This window comes from Amphiprion ocellaris, chromosome 10 (genome assembly GCF_022539595.1).
Source record: "Amphiprion ocellaris isolate individual 3 ecotype Okinawa chromosome 10, ASM2253959v1, whole genome shotgun sequence".
Taxonomy (NCBI): Eukaryota; Metazoa; Chordata; class Actinopteri; family Pomacentridae; genus Amphiprion; species Amphiprion ocellaris.
Window position 1 is genome coordinate 23457218 of NC_072775.1, and position 22418 is coordinate 23479635.

The 22418-nt window shown below is 40.7% G+C and overlaps 1 protein-coding gene across 5 annotated transcripts in view; it reads right to left on the reverse strand.

The window, feature by feature from the left end:
* The window catches only part of LOC111583293 (rab effector MyRIP-like), a 48999-nt gene that overhangs the window by 4020 nt on the left and 22561 nt on the right, over nt 1-22418 (reverse strand). For 2 of the 5 annotated variants that reach the window (XM_023292299.3, XM_035958175.2), the window contains 12 exons: nt 20929-21009; nt 19874-19971; nt 16956-17036; nt 15034-15180; nt 14187-14322; nt 11861-12432; nt 7399-9402; nt 3412-3468; nt 2295-2474; nt 1150-1311; nt 422-520; nt 255-315 (listed from right to left, as the gene is read on the reverse strand). In XM_023292299.3, coding sequence (XP_023148067.2) covers nt 255-315; nt 422-520; nt 1150-1311; nt 2295-2474; nt 3412-3468; nt 7399-9402; nt 11861-12432; nt 14187-14322; nt 15034-15180; nt 16956-17036; nt 19874-19971; nt 20929-21009 — 3678 coding nt within the window. Of the gene's footprint in view, nt 1-254; nt 316-421; nt 521-1149; nt 1312-2294; nt 2475-3411; nt 3469-7398; nt 9403-11860; nt 12433-14186; nt 14323-15033; nt 15181-16955; nt 17037-19873; nt 19972-20009; nt 20520-20928; nt 21010-22418 lie in introns of those variants that run through there. The other 3 variants (XM_035958174.2, XM_023292302.3, XM_055014078.1) reach the window with 3 other exon arrangements.

The following is a 22418-nucleotide window of genomic DNA, read 5'->3' on the forward strand; positions in this document are numbered from 1 at the left end:
TTTATGTTAACCATCCAGCAAAAGTAAATATATGTGGGTCTGTCATTATGCAAACTAAAAACCTTTCTAATGTAATCAGTACATCCTTGGAAATACAGTTTGCTGTCTGGTTTAACTGGCAGTCTAATACCGGTTATCTTTCTCATTGATTACTAATCTGTTTCAATCCCGACAAATATCTGCCGACCCCAACTAGTAAGACAATTATTATAGACTATATATAGTCAATGCGGAACTGACGTTGACTTTCTTACCTTTCACTGGTGGTGCAGGTAGCCGCCGCCTTAGCTGTCTAGAGGAGTCCAGGGTAACAGGCTGAAAGAAGATAAATAAAATGCAGATATGTTTTATTCGTGTACAAAGTTTGACATCGTCTTCTGATACTTCCACTGTACTGTATGAATGTAAGCAGGTACCGTACCATAACTGGAAGAGTTTTCGTCTTAGTGAAGCGTGACTGTGCGTCCACATTGAGGCCTGCACTCCTCAAAGCAGCTATTCTTGCTGAGATGTCAGATATCTACACCAGAAACATAAATGTGTAAAGTATAGTGTTCTTGAACCAACAAGAAGCTAAATCCCCCAATGTGCTTCCAAATGTTACTGTTACACTTTAACCTCTCCCAAACCATCCATTATCTATACACCACTTAAAATTCATTAGGGTTGTGGGGGGCTGGAGTCTATCCCAGCTGACTTAGGGTGAAGACAGGGGACACCCTGGACAGGTCACCAGTCTATCAGAGATCAACATATAGAGACAAACAATAACACATTCACTCCGGCAACTTACAATCACCAATTGCCCTCATCATGTTTTTGGACTGTGAGAGGAAGCAGGAGTAGCTGGAGAAAACCCACGCATGCACAGGGGAAATATGCAAACTCCATGCAGAAAGATCCTGGGAATGCTGGGATGCAAACCGGGGATCTTCTAGCAGCAAGGCACAGTGCTAACCACCAAGACACTGTCCCAAACCAGTTAAAGCCAACTGTGTAACAAGTCATTCAGACTAAGGTCAAAGTTTGAACCTTGTGTTTTTTTTTTCCCAGCATGAGTATGGTCCTTGTATCGGTCTGCTCTTCCAAAACTTTGTTTATATGCCACTTTCAAATCTAAACTCTGTTGCGTATCCAGCTCTGACGCACCTGCAGCTCAGACTGTTGAACTTTGGCAGCTGCTGCTGCCACCTGCTCCTCCAGGAAAGACAGCTCCATATCGGACGTGGAGCTGCAGATTCCCCTGGCACATTCCTCCAGGTCGCTGAGCTCCGCCTCCAGACTGTACACTGAACCAGCCGCCACGTACACCTGCAGCAAACCAGTTCAACACACCATTTATTTATTCTGAAAAACTACATTAATTGCAGTTGTCCTAAAATTATATACACTACTGTTCAAAAGTTTGGGGCCACCCAGACAATTTCATGTTTCCATGAAAATATCATCAATTAGCCTTTCAACCCCATTAGCTAACACAATGTAGCATTAGAACACAGGAGTGATGGTTGTTGGAAATGTTCCTCTGTACCTCTATGTAGATATTCTAATAATAATCAGCCGTCTCCAGCTAGAATAGTCATTTACCACATTATCAATGTCTAGACTGCAATGTCTGATTAATTTAATGTTATCTTCACTGGAAAAAATCTGCTTTTCTTTCAAAAATAAGGACATTTCTAAGTGACCCCAAACTTTTCAATGGTAGTGTATAAGATATTTTAAGCTTTATTGGCCCAGAGAAATCTCCTGTTGCAGTTTGCAACTTCAGTTTCTGCTTTCACCTTTAAAACTGTCAGACCCAGTTCTGCTGTGAGCCTCTTCTTTGGCCTGTGGACTGAAGACATCAACACAGTGCAAGACAGAGCATTGCAAGCGTTTCAACTTATAATCCCCAAAGCAAAAATATGAATTAGGAAATGTATACAAAGGAAAAACCTTTAATATTTCTTAGCTTCATAATGAATTAATTTTAAGAGCTCAACATCAAGCTGGAACCTCTCACGAGGTCTGGAGCTAAAGTTTGTTGTTGGACCGCAATAACCCTCATATACACATCAGTTTCATTATTTACCCAGATACCCAACAACCACTCACTGCTCTAGAGCTGAAATTATTAGCTGCATCCTACAGGCCAAATTGGACCCTCTGGCGGGCCGGTTTTGGCCCATGGGCCGTATGTCTGACACCCCTGGCTTAAAATGTAGAACTGGGGAGCAGTACTTTCCTGAACACTGAAAACTAGCTTCAAGCATCAGCTAGAAGTACAGCAACTAACAGTGAACTAAGCTCACGTTTTCCTCCAGTCTGGAGAACTGTTGGTCCAGTTTGCCGGGGTCGGTGTCGGGGGGCAGTGAGCTGGTGGACAGTCGGCCGTTGTCTCCTCCTTCCACTCCCTGCAGCAGCTCCTCGGTGGCGTTCAGCACCTTCAACACCTCAGTGGTGATGCTGCGCAGAGACACTGCCGAGTATCTCTACAGCAGAAACACACACAAGGAGTTTGCTAGCTCCTGACATTTCCGTGTCAGACAGAGTAATTTCATTCATAAGTTACAAAAGCGAGGAAGACTACTCTGTACACTCAACTGTATTCCCACAGTGGTTGTTTGATGCCTCACTATGCATGACTGAAATGTTGCTTTTTTAACCATGTGTGCTGGATTCAAGGCTTTTTATTTGAGTTTCCCCACAGCTTGATTCATAAAACATACTCTGCTGGCAGTGCTCTAAGGTAAAACTCTGATTAATGCCACTTAGTTTTATGGATTAACAGCAGAAAGGATTCTAGACTCTAGAATAAATTCAGCAGGTAATGATTGCCTAATATTTGATAAGGTGACATACACTACCATTCAAAACTTTGGGGTCACTTACAAATGTCCTTATTTTTGAAAGAAAAACATTTTTTTTCAATGAAGATAACATTAAATGAATCAGAAATACAGTCCAGACATTGTTAATGTGGTAAATGACTATTCTAGCTGGAAACAGATGATTTTTAATGGAATATCTACATAGGGATACAGAGGAACATTTCCAGCAACCATCACTCCTGTGTTCTAATGCTACATTGTGTTAGCTAATGCTGTTGAAAGGCTAATTGTTGATTAGAAAGCCCTTGTGCAGTTATGATAGCACATGAATAAAAGTGCGAGTGTTCACGTAAAACATGAAATTGTCTGGGTGGCCCCAAACTTTTGAACGGTAGTGTATGACCAACAATTGTGAACCGAATAGACAAAAACTGCATATTGAAAATAAACATACAAAATAAATTGCATGCATGAAAAATAGAAAAGTGATGAGAAATGAAAAACAGCAAATGAAACACAGCAGCATCCTAATCTACAACCAACATCAATTTTGGTTCCATTTAGTCTCCCTCTTAAACTGAAATGAGTCCATTCTTACCTGCTCCAGCAGAGTTGATATAATCTCTATAGTCTTGTAAAGCTCTGTGTCACTACCCTACAGTTCACACGGCATGGAAGAGAAGAAAACAGCACATACAGCAGAAAAAAAGGTGTTAGTAACAAGTTAGTTGCATTGAAAAGGGTCATTTTTAGGGAGAGTTTCTCAGTTATTAGACTGTAAGTGAGCCTGTGAGGGATACATGTAGCACGGGCTAAAAGTCATATATCTTAACTCAGATTCCACAAACTGCAATTCTCCTTCAAAATGAGACGCAGTTAAGAAGGAGAGTAAGTGAACCCCGAGTTCAGATCCTTTGGTCCACCCATTATTATTTAAGAATTAATTTTCATACTAAAATCTGTGAGCTAGGTGGAAACAGACTTGCTTCAGGTACACAGCTATGTCTAACGTTAGCTGAGCTGTAATAGCAAAACAATCAGTCTGTTAAATTGTGTTTTACAGCCAATTAACTTCTAATGTATTGCCAATGTACTGTAGTATCTGATGTGTTACTTATCATATGGAATCTGGGAGGTATGGTCTATTACAATGGAATGCGTTCTCCTTTTAGAAGGGACCCTTATTAGGGTACCTATGTCCAAGAGTTTGAGTGATGGGGCTCTTGGGTTTAGGAGAAAGATTGACAGGGCCCTCTGTTTGCTATTTTGGTCTTTTAGCTGAAACTATTTGTTGTGACTGCATATTTGCCCTCCTTGTTTAGAACATATAAAAGGGACTTCCAGTTGGGGTTCGGAGAGGTTCGTTTGGCTGAATTCTCCCAGACTGTCTTTGTCTGACTGATGCTGTTCTTCCTTATAATAAACATATTATTGAGTAAGTCAGTGTCAACGGACGTTTCTTCCTAACCTGCACATCACAAACATCAGAGAAACTACGACAGTACAAATAGTGGTGAATGCTAAAACACAGTGTGAAGATAAAGTCTACAAACTATCCCAATAATGTCACAGAGCACTGTATTAGGCACATTTTACATGTCAGTTTAACCTCACAAAAGTGTTGAGGAAGTGATGAGAAATCAGCAAGAGAATCAGCCAGAGGCAAAGAGGACAGATAAAGAGGAAGGAGCTGAAAAGTTTGAGAAAGACAGCAAAGAGAGTGTGGGGAGAACTGAAAGAGAATTTAGCAGAATCATCAGCAGCACCTCATACAGCTCTGCTATAAATTCTACTTTTGACATCGTCAGAAAGGTGATTATCCTCCCTCCACCTTCATGTACACAACTGTTCAAAAGTTTGTTGTCACACAGGCAGTTTCACATTTTCCATGAAAACTCAAACTTGTATTCATGTGCTGACATAACTGCACAAGGGTTTTCTAACCATCAATTAGTGTCAGGCCTGCCCCAATCAGGCGTTAGATTGGGCTCCCCATTTTCCCCTCCATCTCTGTGTTCTACAGGTGTGCTGGCATGAGGGCTGCGGTGGCAGGTGGGAATGTAATCAGCGGCAGCAGAGTGGGAACAGGTGGAGCAGAGCCAATCAGAAGCCTTTGCCTCTACAATAAAGCCTGACTCAACTCATCATTCCGTGTGGGACCGTAAAAGAGCGACAGTTAGGCTTCATTCAGAATATTCTGTCTCCCAAAGTCGATAATCCCTTGGTAATTCTTCTGTTGCTTTTTCTAGTTTGGGTTCCGCCAGTTCGTGCCACCTATTCCTGCAGCACTCGGATCAAGAAACCAGGCCGCTAACCACTCCAACCACTCCTGTCCGAAACCCACTTGGTCAGTGTCCGCCACTTCCATCCACCATACCGCCACGTGCCTGTCGCCGCAGCCCCCGGTACACCTGCCAGCCGTGTTCTACTCCCTTTGCCGGCCGAGCACCAGTTCTCCCCTCGTTTTCCCCATCCACTCATGCTCTCCCTGGGCACGAGCATTTCAGACTGGTGAATCTGAATTATCTAGTGTTAGTTCTTGCGTGTTTGTGTATATTATAACTGCTGCTCGCTTCATAGCCTTTTGAATTCCTATTGAGTTTTGAATTTCTATTGCGTCCGCTGTTAGTACCAGCGTAGATTTCTGTTCGCCAGTTATAGCCTGGCTCATGTTACTCGTGAATCTGGTCCTTCTGATTTTCGTGTTTTTGTTCTGTTTAGCTTTCCTATTTAGGTGTTACCTAACGTAGGTTAGCTCTTTTGTTTTAGTTATTCTCCGCCAGCCCACTAGGGGGAATCCTCGCTGTGGTAGTTCTGGTCACGCTTTTTTGCGTCACTTCCGGTTTGTTCCACCGGCCATGTTTGTAGTTTTTGGCGCTTCCTGAATTTGTGAATAAACCTTGTTTTGAAGACTCATTAAGTCTCCTTCCTCATTTCCTGCACCTGAGCCTCACTGAACCCGTAACAATTAGCCTTTCAACACCATTAGCTAACACAATGTAGCATTAGAACACAGGAGTGATGGTTGCTGGAAATGTTCCTCTGTACCTCTATGGAGATATTCCATTAAAACTCGGGTGCTTCCAGCTAGAATAGTCATTTACCACATTAACAATGTCTGGACTGTATTTCTGATTCTTTTAATGTTATCTTCATTGAGGGAAAACTGCTTTTCTTTCAAAAATAAGGACATTTGTAAGTGACCCCAAACCATTGAACGGTTGTGTATGTGAGTATAATATAGTCCAGTTCACCACAACCACCCACTGTAACCTCAATAAGAAACAAAACAGAAATACCACCTTTGTGACCTTGTAAAATAAAATGAAAATGTTGAAAGTGTTGCTAATAAAGCAGTCAGGGAGTGTTCTGAGTCTGCCAACATTTGACATTAGCTTTTGCTCATATGTGCTCATGTGAAGGTTCAACAGAGCTGACTGGCACACTCTGAATTTACTAAGGACAGTGAATCAGCTGCTCAAATGCAAACTGCACATGGCAGAGTTGAGCTGAAATGTTGTGAATACACAAATTCAGGAGGTGAGAGGAGTAATAGAAGTGACAAAGCAATGGAGTGATCTAGTGAGTGTGATATTATCTTCAGTGGTTTGTGTCGAATAAGATTTTTAGGGTCAGATCATGTTGATAGATGTTCGATAGATAAGAGTATAGGGTGACCCTAAAGTCTGGACACCTAGGAAATCTCATCCATCCATCCATTATCTATACACCGCTTAATCCTCATTAGGGTCAAAGGGGGGCTGGAGTCTATCCCAGTTGACTTAGGATGAAGGCAGGGGACACTCTGGACAGGTCACCAGTCTATCAGAGGGCTACACAGAGACAAACAATCACACTTACAGTCAAGTCTACGGACAATTTAGAATCGAAGATTTTAGAATGTAAGTGTGAATGTTTGTATATGTAGTCCTGTGATAGACTGGTGGCCTGTGGATGGATGGATGTTTTTGAACTGTGGGAGGAAGTCAGAGTACCCAGAGAAAACCCACATATGCATGTTGAAAGAAAAAATAATTGAACTGGTACTTCTCAGTGGACATGAAGGATGGACCTATTGAACGATAGCAGATGAAGTCACGTCGTCCAAGGAGGATTCCACTTGGCTTTTCCACAGTGGTGAAGGTGGTTAAAAAGTTTAAAGAAACGGGCAGTGTCATGGACAAACCTTGCTCTGGATAACCTAATGTATCAGCCAACACTAAAGAATTGGTCATGGCTAAAATTCATGCTAGCCCCCAAAAAATCTCTTCCCTTATCCTAACTCGAACCCTAGCCCTAACTAGAAAAATATAAAAAATATATAAATATATAAAAAATATAGTTAATGAGATTTCCTATGTGTCCAGATTTTAGGGACACCCTGTATTACTATTTATGTGGGTATTGGACCATTAATAGCAGCAAAAGCCCTAAATGTACTGAAGTGATGATGTGTTTTATTGCTTCTAGATTTATCTTTACATTTCCCTTTCAGAAGTCACATATTCTTGCTCTAACTCAGCAGACTGTCAGTGGGCAGGAAGTGGTAGAAACAGGCCTGTGAACCTGCCTGCTGAGTGCTTACGTTCTGAATCTCCTCTGGCGTCAGCAAACCCCTCGGAAGACAGGAAGTGCTGCTCAGCTCCGCGTCGTCTTTGGTTTCCTCAACTCTTCCATCTAGATCTTTCTTCTCACAGTCTCTGGTGTCTCGCTGTGTCTCCATTAACTGCCACTCTGCTGCCATTTTTGCTCCTCCATCCTGTTTGTCTTCATCATCTACTTCAGTTCTTCTACTTGTCAACTCAGCCTCATTTGTCTCAAACGTGTCTTTGATTGTCACCACTGTCGGTTTTTCTTTCAACAAACTAATTTGTCTGTCTTCCTGCACATTTTCAGTTCTGCCTGTAACGTCTGCGCTCTGTTTTCCTGAGATATGTCTTTCAGTTTCCTCACTTACATACTCCCCTGACTCTGACTTCTCACTGAAACTCTGATGTCCCTTTGAGACACCTTCTGTCTCCTCTGAAGCCTTTTCTCTGCATCCACTCTCTCTTCCCATCTTATCCATCTCATCCTGTAGCTCTCTGTGTCTCCCTCTGTTTTCTCCAGCTTTATCTTTTATACTTTCTTCCTGCATGTCCTCCAAAGTCATCATCAGCATGCTGCTGATGATTCTGCTAAATTCTGCGTCTTCTTCATCGCTGTCTGCTGTGGTTTCCCTTCTCCCCACACTCTCTTTGCTGTCTTTCTCAAGCTTTTCATCTCCTTTCTCTTCATCTGTCCTCTTTGCCTCTGGCTGATTCTCTTGCTGAATTTTTGCCTCGTGTAAATCTATCATCCTCTTCATTTTCTCCACTTCCACTTCTGTTTTTAACTCAGTTTCTTCTCCTTTCGCTTTTTCTTTCCCAGCCTCGTCTCTTTGAAAAACTTTTCTGTCATTTGAGTGCCCCCTTGCTATTTTTTCATCCTCTGTTACACTCACCTCCTTGCAGTGTTTATTTTCCTCAGAGTCATCATGTTCAACATCCTCAGCCTTTGTTTCACTGTCCAAAACATTCTCTCTAGCTACTTCTTCATCGCTGCCCTCTTTTTTTCTCTCCTCAATTTCATCCCACAAATCAAACATGTTCACATCTATATCTCCAAAGGATTCTCTCCTCTCCAATCCTCCCTCACTTCTGCTCTCCGTCCCTCTGTCATCCACCTCCTGCTCTATCTCTTCCTCATCCTCTCCAACTCTATCGAGCTCATCCTCAGTGGAGGAAAACTGAGAGGCGCTGACTAAACTCGCTAAATCGCGCAGCTGAGCTCCCTGAACAGTTTTTTCTGCCTGCAGTTTCCACAGCGTCACTTCATCTATCTCGTCTTCGCCTCTGCCTGCTCTGTCTAATTCATCCTCTGTGGATGAAAACTGGGTAGCGTTGACTTGATTAGCTAATCTGCACACTTTCACCGCCAGCTCCTCATTCCTCCCATCCTCCTCTTCCTCTCCATTTTTCCTCTCTTCGATGCCAGTTCTGTCCAGCTCGTCTTCTGTGGACGAAAACTGTGCGGCTCTGACTTCTTTTTCCAACTTACAGAGTTTATAAGCGAGTCTTTCAGCCTTTTCATCTTCCTCCTCCATATCTTCATCTTTGTCCCATTCTCCTTCACTCTGGCCCGCCTTGTCCAGCTCATCATCAGTAGAAGAGAAGTATGCGAGTCTGGACTGTGCAACAAGCCTGTACAATCTGTATTTCACCTCTTCATCATCTGTTTCATTCTCTTCCTCATCTTCCATTCTTCCTCTTTCCAACTCAACCTCCATCTTCCACAAGCTCTCGTCTTCTTCATGTCTGTCCTTGCTTTGCTCCATCTCTCCATCACTACCAGCATCTCCCACTTCATCGAGCTCTTCTTCTCTAGTGGAGGAGTCAGAAACTCGGCCTGCAGGCTGTTGGAGATTTAACACGAGCTCCTCATCCATCTGATTTGCAGTGAGGTCACCTTCGTGGTCTGAAAATTCAGGGGTCGTGGATCCAGAGGTCAGAGTGTCAGGGGTCCCAGCATCATCAGAGCGGAGAGTGTGGTTGTCATTTTTGTTTAAATCCTGTGAAAGCAAGAAATAGAGTTAGAAATATATATTCATATTTTTTATGGTCCTGGTGCGTTTTTCCTTGATGTCTGTAGATATAGTCAGCATTGATGTATCTCTTTATAATTCCTAAAACTGTTGATGCATCATCACTGGGATTCCTGTATTTGTATCTGGAAGCTGTTTTTGCTTCTGTCACATCTTTGCTCATTCATTTTTCACTTCAATACAAAGTCCTGCACCTCTATGGAAGCAAAACAAACATGGCTAGAAGTAGAAGGAGCTCTGAAATGTCTTGAGTGCACTATGACAGTTAAAATGCCATAAATCTGAAACAAATGAAGGTTGTTTTTCTTTGATTTGATTTTCCATTTTGCAAAAAAAATGGAATCAACATGTGCAACATTTTTGCTCACAGGGGCAATATTGGAAAAATAGTGACTCTTCATAATATCAATATTTTATTACTTGCACTTGTAACTTGTTTCCCTACTTGCCTCCTTTCTGCTCTGTGTAAACACATCCTGCAGTTCAGCCGAGTCAGTCACTGCTTCTGAGCTGTACCAAGGAACACAGCTTTTTGTTTTTATTATTTTTTATTTATTTATTTTTTTTCCAGAATTTGGCTGGTGCAAAGTGTGATTGTTTGTCTTTATGTGTAGCCCTGTGACAGACTGGTGACCTGTCCTGGGTGTTCCCTACCTTCACCATAAGTCAGCTGGGAGAGACTCCAGCCCCCCGTGACCTCATGAGGATTAATCGGTGTATAGATAATAGATGGATGGATGGATGGATGGCTGCTGCAAACATTTTATTCACGTCTTTAAATAATACATACAGAATAGAGTGTTTCTGAAGAAATATTTTAAGTTTAGATTTGGTTTAGTTTTCCAGTGAAACTGCATGTCACAGATGAGTAGTCCAAGGGCTGTAGAATTTTAAAAATCTGATCATTGTTTCGGTTTTTACAGTTAGGTTGATGAACTATGTCATTTTAATAATTTTTAAAAAGATAACGTCTTTCAAATCCACCAGTCTGAACCAGGGGTTCAGAGGGCTCCAACTAAGGCTTTCAGCTCTGCAGTAAATCCTAACCTCGTGCTGATTTTACTGTATAATCCTTGTCGTTTGTGATGTTGATGAGTTGTACGACGCTACTACCTGAGGGGTTTCCAACACTTTAATCATACTATTGTTACCACAGACAGACATGACTGCAGATATTTTGATAATGACACCTTATTTTGAGTACTTATATACTTAAATATCAAAAAAATCGATTGAATATTTGTACGATTACAAACAACAAAGTGATATTTTGTCTTGTGTGACCTGACAAACAGTCAAAAACTCCAAAATTTAAAAAAGCAGATAAATTATAATCTTAGAGAACAAAGAATTTTTGCCTAATTTGGCTTCATCAACCAACTAACAACCATTAATATTTTTTCTTTTATTGACAAATATTGTTCTATTGGTTGAACAATTAAAGAATGATTCTATTCATCACTGCTCTTTTTTCAGTTACCGTGTGAAGGTTTCTGGTGATGAATATATTGTGTGGTCCTTGAGAATTTTAAGATTCACAGCATGTTATTTTATCCATTTTATGTAGAAAGTTTGGGAATAGAATTGTTGCTATATGGAATGTTTTTTTCTTTCTGCATGTTATTTAAAGTTGTCATTCAGTAGAAAGATGTTTAGGGATTCCTGCCTTCCTATACGACATGGGGGAATGTAACTTGTCACAGTTACAACCGCTCCCTATTTAACATGGATTCTCTTTGTCACAAACCATCCATCTATTATCTACACACCGCTTAATCCTCAGTAGGATCGTGGGGTGCTGGAGTCTATCCCAGCTGACTTAGGGTGAAGGCAGGGGACACCTGGACAGGTCACCAGTCTATCACAGGGCAACACATAGAGACAAACAATCACACTCACATTCACACTTAGGGACAATTTAGAGTCACTAGTTAACCTCAGCATGTTTTTTTGGACTGTGGGAGGAAGCCGGAGAACCTGGAGAAAAACCCAGACATGCACAGAGAGAACATGTAAACTCCGTGCAGAGAGATCCCAGAACACAAACCGGGGATCTTATCGCTGCAAGGCGACAGTGCAAACCACCATTGTCACAAACCACTTTTCTGATTAAGGTCTAGCACCAAAACACCTTCAACTAAATATATTTTTGTAAGTTGAACAGTGTGCTGGCTCTGAAACTTTTTGATCTGCTTGCCCCTTTACTACAAATATTTCCCATGAAGTAGATGCGAACAGTTCCTTTGTCCAAAATTACAGGTAGGAAATTGATTCATCATTCAAGTAATCACCTTGTTGCGTTCTAGTTTTAACAAAAATTATTTAAATGTATCAAGCTACACAATAAAGTCTGGCAGTTTCACATGTTTGATGGCCCAGTGTGACATCGCCTCCTCTTCAGCATCTAGTTTAATGTATTTCTTACCGACACACTAGAAGCAGCTGCTGGCTCTTTTCTGGTCCTCCTCTTCTTCCTTCTCACTTTTCCGGTCTCTGGTTCTGCAACCACCTTAATCCCCTCATCCTCCTCCTCCTCTGCTCCTCCCGCTACTTCCACATTGAAGTTGACATCAATGATGCTCGTTCTCCGGGATGATGAAGGTCTCCTGATCTCCGCAGGCACCTTCCGCTTTAAAAGAGCCAGCAGAGGTTTACTGGGCTTCCAGTTCACCTCAGAGTCTGAAAGCACGTCGTTTCTGCTGCCTCGGCGGTCCATCGGCAACGACGGGCTTCTGTCACCGCTGTCGTGTAGGTTGAAGTTAGAGTCTGTCATCTTCCTGTGGATCTCCTGGAGGACGGCACCCCAGGAGCTGTCAGGCTCTGGCTTGGTTTCGTTGTCAGAGCCCAGACCTTCGTAGGCGGACACCACTCCAGACTCCCTCTCCAAGGCACTGTAGACCTGACTCTTCCTTTTGGTGAGCAGGCTGGGACGAGACAGCTGGGCGCTCTGCAGGACGATCCAGTTCCCATCTACGCTCTTCAGCACTGAGGACACACCTCCGCATGTCGTACACACACACACACACACACACACACACACATGCAGGTATCATGTAAACAAGCACAGATCGTGCGCCAAACAAAGAGTAGAGTCACACGCAGCGACATAAACAAACAAAAACAACAGGAGGCAGGTATTAGCTGCACTGGTAGTAGAGCAAATACTTAGATGTGTTAGTAAAAGTAGCATTTCTACAGAGTAAAAATGCTCAGTAAGTAAAAGTCCTGCATTCAAAATCCCACTTAAGCATAAAAGTATTAGCATCAAATGTACTTAAAGTAACTAAAGTAAAATGATTCACTATACAGATCAGTTATTTTATCATTGGATTACAGTTGTTGATTAATTAATGTGTGCATCACTTTGTAATTACTTTATATACTGCTGGGTAGCTTGACCTATAACAACACAGCAGAATTTATTAGTTGATTTATATTTATTATTTTTAAACTCTGCAAAGTAACTAGTTACAAAAACGTTAACCTTCTAAGCGTCAAAACCCTCCGAAACCCATCCATCAGCACACTCACATTCACGCCTACGGGCAATTTAGAATCACCAATTAACCTCATCATGTTTTTGGACTGTTAGAGGAAGCCAGAGAACCCAGAGAAAACCCACACATGCACAGGGAGAACATGCAAACTTCATGCAGAAAGATCCCGAGAAAGCGGGGATGCGAACTGGGGATCTTCTAGCTGCAAGGCGAAAGTGCTAACCACAAATCCACAGCGCAGCCCTCTGAAGGCATGTCATCTTTAAAGGCTCCCAAAGTTACACTGTTTCTACCGAACTGTGCAAACAGTAAGAATGGCTGTTTTTCCAACTTTACAATGCTCCTTGAACTACTCATGTGTGCTATGCCTTTCTGTCAAAAACCTAAAATCATACTACTTCATCAAAAATCATTTTATTCAGCAAGTCACATTTTAAAATTTACCAAAAAATAAACTGTTTGCACAAACCAGAGTCCAGAAACTAAAAGGATGATGCCATTAGCAACTGAGCTGTACCAACAGCTATGTGACAAAAATTCTGGGACATTTCAGCTGAACTGCAGGCTGTGATTACTGGTAACATGTGGGCACTTGAAAAACATTTTTTTAAAAATTTGTTTCAGGTTTTCAAAAGTGATTTGTGAGAAAAAACTATTTAAAAAAATTTAAAAATGCAACTTCCATTTTTAGGACTAATGGCAAGGTCCACAAAAATAACGTTAAAATCAATTGTAAAAAAATACACAGGACCAGTAAGAGCCTGTTGCCACACTCCAGGAACAGAAAAACATACACTACTGTTTAAAAGTTTGGGGTCACTCAGACAATTTCCTGTTTTCCATGAAAACTCATACTTTTATTCTTGTGCTAACATAATTGCACAAGGGTTTTCTAATCATCAATGAGCCTTTCAACACCATTAGCTAACACAATGTAGCATTAGAACACAGGAGTGATGGTTGCTGGAAATGTTCCTCTGTACCCCTATGGAGATATTCCATTAAAAATCAGCCTTTTCCAGCTAGAATAGTCATTTACCACATTAACAATGTCTAGATTGATGATTTCTGAGTGACCCCTAACTTTTGACTGGAACTGTATACATACATTACACACATCCCCTGTTGTATTTGGCATCTTTGAAAACATTGGAATTGATATCAGTGAGTCTGGACCAAGTTTGGCTGTGCATGATGAGTTAGTAGTGGCTGACCTACTGGCGGGTTCTATAGGTTCAAACAACAGGACCTTACCAGCGTTGTCCAGCCGGTCTACACTCTTCCAAGTGGTCATCGTCGACCCTCCACCTTCCTTCTTCAGCGCCTGTGAGGAGTCTTGTACCAGATTGGGAGGGTCGTTGTCCAGCAGTGAGAAGGCGGAGTGAGACCTCTGAGGACAGAGATGAAAATGACTGGAGAATTCAGGACAAAAATCACGTTTCTTCTGGTTTGATTTAATCCTCTGTTGTCACACTGAACAACTAGAAATAAAATCAGACCAGAGGAGCATTTTCAGCAGTTTGGCCAGCAGAGGTCAGCATGCGCAGACAGAAAACCACATGTAGTGGAGTTAAGTCCTGCATTTCCTATTTAAGCGAACATACTGAGACTGAAATTTCAGCACATATGTGACATCATGTGATTTTTATATTGTTAGAAGTAATGCATCAGTGCTTTTGCTGCTGCAGTGGGTCAATGTGTGTCTAAATGCATGTAAACTTTAACGTATGGTATAAAACCTGAAAGCAGAGATCCTACAAAAGCTTAAAAGATCAATTTCAGGGGCTGAGAACGAGAAGAAACTGTGCTACTAACATTTTTGGGACAGAATTTTAGCTGTTTGGGGTTCTACAAGTTGAAATGAAACCATGAAGAGATTTAAAGAATTTTTTTTTTTCTTGGGTAGAAACATCTTAACTGCAACACTGTTTTCTTTGTGTGTTTTTTTAAAGGGTTTAACCCAAAAAGTTGTATACTACTGGTTAAATCTTTGTCAATAAATAGAAATCCTTTACTTGAGATTAAGGTACAGAGCTACTTCCATGCAGCTGTGCATATATTGTAGTGGCAATCTCCAAATATAACCCTGATGTATTTTTACCCAGAGGCTCGGCCGGTGTTTCAGGGAGCTGGAGGTCTGATCGCAGGCAGGCTGATGATGGCGATGAAGGTCAGTGTTGCGTTCCAGGGGCAAGTCCTGGTCATATTCTGCTCTCATCTCAGCCAGAGTCTTCCTCCTGCTAATAATCTTCCGTACACAGAAAGCAGGATTAGCACTGCACACGGCTCCAGTCCCAGACCAGAAAAATCAGCTGGTTTTAATTATCAAGAGAAAATAAATGGATTTGTGTTATCGTGTGCAGGAGATATGAATTTAACCCTCCGAATCCAAAAAGTTTGAAACTGTCTATATGCTCCTTTCACATTTTTACTCACTGTGAGCTTATTTTTTTACTGCAACATAAAGTCCTGGACTTTCACTATAACAGCAGTTAGAATTACACATTTTATGTGTAAACTTAGACACTGTTGGTCCAGCAGCCTTGCAGAGCTTCATAATACTAATGAAACAGTCATCTTCTGTCTAGTTCTCGGCTCTCTTCTATAGAAGAGAAGAAATGCAGTCCTATTTATGAATTATTACTTTTTCAGTTGCAATTATGATATTTTCAAAGGATTTTTTAATTCTAGACTGTTAACATTGTAACTTATCACATTATTGGCAAAAGGTTATTACTTTATTGGCTCAAAAATTTTCTTACATTATTGGCAAGTTATTATGCTATTGGCTTTATTACATTTAAAATGGCCAAAATTATTATGTTATTGGCAGGTATTACACTATTGGCCGTTATTACGTTATTGGTTGCTACAAGTGGTCTTAAGATCCTGTACACTCCTCTTGTCCTCAGGGTCATAAATGACCCACCTCCACTGAGCCTCTAAAATAGAGAAGCTTTATTGAATTTTCAAACCAAAATCTACTTTATATGAAAAACCATCCTGTCATGCATCACACACTTTGTGAATGTCTGGGTTTTTCCTTCTTTAGAGGGCACAAAGACTGTGTTTAATCAGTGGACACCATTCGTTTATATTACATCACACGTTATAACTGTTTCTTTACTAAAGTAGAGGTTTTATCACTATTACTGCTGCTAAAGGTACTGCATAGGTGTAAACATTATTGATTTAGCAAGAGACAGTACTTCTATATCTGAAGAAAGTACCACAAATGTACAAAAAGTAGCTTTAAATGCATTTTTGAAGGGAAACAACAGTGTACTGTATACTGTACAATGGATTCCAACTACAAAATTCAGCTACAAAATACTAGTCTTCTCGCATCTTTTCAATCATTGCTCCCATCTACAAGGTGTATAATCTAGGGCTGGACCCAAATATTCGGTCGTGTCGATGGTATCCGAATATTTATTTTGAGATCCGAATATTTGGATTACCAGATCTATGACCTGCTGGGTACTGATAACTGAAAACTGCACTCATGGCTTCAGTAAAGAGAGAGCAGGTGGTGCCATCTTTGTAGGCAATGTTTCATTTTTCTGATAGTAGAGTCACTTTAGGAAAAGTAATTGAATTTCAAGTTGAAAAAAGATCATTTAGGTGTTTTTCTCTGCTATTAAACATAGTGGTGGGGTCACTTTTGAACCTAGGACAACACAGGGGTTAAATGATACATGTGAAATAAAGTGATTTTGATTAGAGTAATAATTTTAAGCTTGGCTTTGGTTAAGATTCCCGATGGAATGTCACATCACAGTTAGGTAGGCCAATCAGTGAGTTTAAAACAAAATAGTTCTAAAATGATAAAAGGCATCACTTTCACTGCTTTTCTTTTTCTCTTAGTTTTTTTTTTTTTTGTTTGTTTGTTTAAGATAATATGATTTCCAAACCTGGTTCTGGGATTCAGAGGGTTGGAAACTCTCTGCTGATGACACAAAATAAACCTAATTATACACCATAAAACATCCATTGAAAAGGAAAACAAAGACATTTCTTTACTTTTTGCATGATAATTTTGGCCAGTTCCTCAATGAGGTCTCCTCTGTGCTCCCGCAGATAGTGTGCCTCATTCTGCTTCTCCTAATAAAAGGACACAAATAAGAAAACTGTTCAACACCACACACACACATTTAGACACACACATCCCCCCCCCCTTAAAGCTGATTACTACTCTAAATATACCTTCTAGATATACATATCTGCTGTACTCAGTTCAAAAGCCTTGGGATACTTTAACAGATTAGTGGGAAGTAAATATTTTCTAACAGTGACATTTTAGAAAGAGGCTTCAGAAGCAGAAATATGCTTTGGGGTTGAAACTTATAGACGGTTCAGGTGATAAAATAAAATAGGAATTCTGGGGTCACTATAGGAAATAGGAATACAAATAGGAAAACAAAAAAACAAGATAATTTCCCATATGAACAGTTGATTTAATTATAGGTTTCTGGTCTCAATAGTCAAACCAAACCTCAAGTGTCTTTAGGTTCATTTAGATTTATGTACATTAGTTGGAGTATAAAATACAGGAACAGTAGGGAAATACTTCATTTATTTCATTAGCCTCTAAAAAGCTTTTGAGTTTTTTGTGAACAGTGATCTTAAATTGTGAAGTCAAAATCACTACTTTGTCTTTAACTTGAGCCGGGATTCATGTTCTTTTGCTTTTTTGTTGGCCTAACAATAGACCTGTACTTATTTTATACTGTAATATTAAACTGTCATCTGAGCTGCAGCATAATCCCGATGGTTTAACATAATCTGATTTGGACAGAAAAAGCAGAGAAGTCAGATTAAGAAGGAACTTGATTAAATGGCGGTAGAGGATATTTATGTGCATACAGTGGGTACGGAAAGTATTCAGACCCCTTTAAATTTTTCACTCTTTGTTTCACTGCAGCCATTTGCTAAAATCAAAAAAGTTCATTTTATTTCTCATTAATGTACACTCAGCACCATATCTTGACAGAAAAAAACAGAAATGTAGAAATTTTTGCAAATTTATTAAAAAAGAAAAACTGAAATATCACACGGTCATAAGTATTCAGACCCTTTACTGTGACACTCATATTTAACTCAACTGCAGTCCATTTCTTCTGATCCTCCTTGAGATGGTTCTACTTCTTCATTGGAGTCCAGCTGTGTTTAATTAAACTGATTGGACTTGATTAGGAAAGGCACACACCTGTCTATATAAGACCTTACAGCTCACAGTGCATGTCAGAGCAAATGAGAATCATGAGGTCGAAGGAACTGCCCAAGGAGCTCAGAGACAGAATTGTGGCAAGGCACAGATCTGGCCAAGGTTACAAAAGAATTTCTGCAGCACTCAAGGTTCCTAAGAGCACAGTGGCCTCCATAATCCTTAAATGGAAGAAGTTTGGGATGACCAGAACTCTTCCTAGACCTGGCCGTCCAGCCAAACTGAGCAATCGTGGGAGAAGAGCCTTGGTGAGAGAGGTAAAGAAGAACCCAAAGATCACCATGGCTGAGCTCCAGAGATGCAGCAGGGAGATGGGAGAAAGTTCCACAAAGTCAACTATCACTGCAGCCCTCCACCAGTCGGGCCTTTATGGCAGAGTGGCCCGACGGAAGCCTCTCCTCAGTGCAAGACATATGAAAGCCTGCATAGAGTTTGCCAAAAAACACATGAAGGACTCCCAGACTATGAGAAATAAGATTCTCTGGTCTGATGAGACCAAGATTGAACTTTTTGGCATTAATTCTAAGCGGTATGTGTGGAGAAAACCAGGCACTGCTCATCACCTGCCCAATACCATCCCAACAGTGAAACATGGTGGTGGCAGCTTCATGCTATGGGGGTGTTTTTCAGCTGCAGGGACAGGACGACTGGTTGCAATTGAAGGAAAGATGAATGCGGTCAAGTACAGAGATATCCTGGAAGAAAACCTCTTCCAGAGTGCTCTGGACCTCAGACTGGGCCGAAGGTTCACCTTCCAACAAGACAATGACCCTAAGCACACAGCTAAAATAACAAAGGAGTGGCTTCGGAACAACTCTGTGACCATTCTTGACTGGCCCAGCCAGAGCCCTGACCTAAACCCAATTGAGCATCTCTAGAGAGATCTGAAAATGGCTGTCCACCAACGTTCACCATCCAACCTGACAGAACTGGAGAGGATCTGCAAGGAAGAATGGCAGAGGATCCCCAAATCCAGGTGTGAAAAACTTGTTGCATCATTCCCAAGAAGACTCATGGCTGTACTAGCTCAAAAGGGTGCTTCTACTCAATACTGAGCAAAGGGTCTGAATACTTATGACCGTGTGATATTTCAGTTTTTCTTTTTTAATAAATTTGCAAAAATTTCTACATTTCTGTTTTTTTCTGTCAAGATAGGGTGCTGAGTGTACATTAATGAGAAATAAAATGAACTTTTTTGATTTTAGCAAATGGCTGCAATGAAACAAAGAGTGAAAAATTTAAAGGGGTCTGAATACTTTCCGTACCCACTGTATGTCCTCTCTTCTATTTTTCATAGTTTCATAACATTGCCTTGTTTGAATGTCTCACTCTACCTCATATTATCAGGATAAGACAAATATTTTTTTTTTCTTGACTTTTTTCCATCAGTGACTTTGTCCTCTTGGTCAGCAGTAACAACCAGCTAAATATCTAGTTTCTACTCCTGAGAAAAAGCTAACATTAGCACGGATTAGCAACCCTGTTACTGTGATTATAGTAGGGTTAGCAAACAAGAAATAAAACATGGAATAAAAATGGTACCATTGATGCATAAGCTGAGTCAATCAAGCCTTTGATAGTTTATTACTTATTATTGATGAATATGGAGTAGAAAACTGCAAAAGAGAAGGAACAGATTTTTTTTAAAATTTTGAAGCCAAAATGTCCTCCAGTTCTGGAATGACCCTTCTATGACATGGAAAACAAAAATAACCTGACTCGAAGTGTCGAACTCAGCCTTGGAAATGGCCTCATCTATGGCCTCCTCTGCCACCCGCATGGCCACAGTGAGCGTCTCTGCCATGCTGTGCTCTAAACACAAACACAATAATCACTCATTGTGTTATTACCTCAAAATCAAGCAAAAACAGGATTCATTCTTTTTGTAATCAAGGGAGGGATGATTTTCAGATCTGCAGATGGAGGCGCCACCATCAGGCCGCTCTGCAGTGGTTCATCCTGTTAGTGAACAGAGCAGGAGGCAGAGCAGAAAACAGACCAACACAGCTGTTCCACATCCAACTGGGAACCTGAGCCAAAAGATTACAACCAAGATCATTTAACAATTCATCTCTCCGCTGTTTTTGGGGGTTTTTTTTGGCCGTGATGCATTAGACACAGGTCTGCTGGGAACAAATCTGAGCCTATGGATGCATGAGAGGATTACAAAGACCCCCAGAGACCCTTGAACTGGATAATGTGCTGTGACTTTTGTAGCAATTCACTTATTCACAAGAATGGATTATCAAACAGGGCAGCTACTCTGAGGGCCAAACGTTGCCGGGTCCATTATTGTCACTGTACAAGTACCAAGATAATGAAATGCAGTTTGAAGGTGCTACTGAAGGTAGATACAGTATGAGCAGTATTAACAGTATAAACATTACACCCAGTGAATGTCACATTTAGATTCACTGTAATATAAAGTCCTGAACCTTAACTAAAACTGAACAACCAGGGCTACAAGTAGAGAGAACTCATAATGCCGTAAATCAAGCTGAATTTTGTTGATTTTTGGCAGTTTGGTTTGGAAAGGAGAAAATCTGAAAATCTGCTATGTGGTTTCACGGTTTCTGGTTTTGATAAGTTTGACAGTTTGGTTTTCTGTATATGCTACCAGAAAACGTCAGATTTTTCATATTCAGTGGGTCAAGTTTTGGCATGACACGAAAATGAAAAACAACAGGATGAAATTGTGCACATTAATTACAAAAACAGGTAGAAAGTGTAAACAGGCATCAGTGAAATCCTCATAAAGTACATCTTTACCTTCAGTTTGTCTGTAGAAAGTCGAGTCGCTCCCACAGATGCTGCCCTCATTGCAGATGCTCTCCTCGTAGGCGCTGCCCTCTGTAGACACACAGATGTAGACATGGACATGAAAAGACAGATACAGGACATTCACATGGAATTAATCCTACAACTAGATCAGGGTGAACCTTTAAATTAGATGGAGGATTATAGAGAATAAAAAGGGCTCCTTTTGTGTTTCACTGGGTCATGGCCATTAATTTTTAACGTGAAATATTAACGATGAAATGTTGCAGCAATGATAAGATTTACTTTTGTGTGCCCTATGTGTTATGTCAAATAAACACAAAAACACAAAAAAACGTGTTGGTGATACAGTACATCTGTGCTGTAAGTAGGGTTACAAACCAGAATGTACAGTATCTCTTAAGTTTGAGCTTTGAGATGTTAAATCTTGATAATTGCAGAGAGTTTCCCCATCCAGCTCTGAACTCTGTCCATGTCTTGTAAATATTCACGCAACAATGCAGCCATTTGTGGTTACATAAGTGCATTAGAGCAAACTCGTGTGTGGCATTACCAGGCAGCCTGATCTGTGTCCAGCATGCCCAAAAGCACAGTGGAGTACACAGGGTCACTTCCAATCATTTTACGGGCTAAAGACAGCACTTAAATCAAGTGAACTGAACTGTAGAGTGTTTTGAAAATGCAGCAAAAAAAACCTGCTAACTGATATCAAAGAATGCATTTCAGGGGTAGAGCAGGGATTTTGCTCCAGTGACCCTTACAGATGTGTGTGCAGACATCTGTGTTGTAACATGTAATGAGTCGGGACACATTTGGCCCCAGCACAGGGACAAGTAAAAGACACATGACGAACACAGCAGCTGAAGGTCACTGTAAGCCTGAAGGCAGCGTGAGTCTCTCAGGAACTGACAGCGGCAGGCATGAGTACATAAACTGTGCGGCAGACAGTAAGATACTCCTGTGCAATGTGTACTACAGCAGGTTTAGGTCAGTCGTAATGCAGAATAGCATCAGCAGTAAAGTCTCTTTAGATCTTCCAGAAAACCTAAAACTGAGAACCAGACAGTAACAATAAGTATTTTTTCACTTCATAACATGCTAGTACACGGGTGTAGATTTCTGAATAAACATGTCATTTCCTGCATTCTGGTGGATGTTTATGCAGCAATTTGTGAACTTTTGCATCAATTTATGGTGGAAATGGCATTACTAAAAACTAAATTCAACCACCAGTGACAATTCCAAAAAATATATTTTTGATTTGATTGTTGAAAGTTTATTTTGAACATTGCAACTAAAAAAAAAAGCATTCAGAGAGCACAGGACTCTGCCAAAGCTGTACATTCCCTCATATGGCACTGTCAGAAATGCAGCATTTGTTTATTAGTTATTGATGATCAGAAATCCCGGTAACATAGAATGTGGTCATTTAATATAGATATACCCACAAACAAAATGACCTTGCACTGAGCACAGGTGTG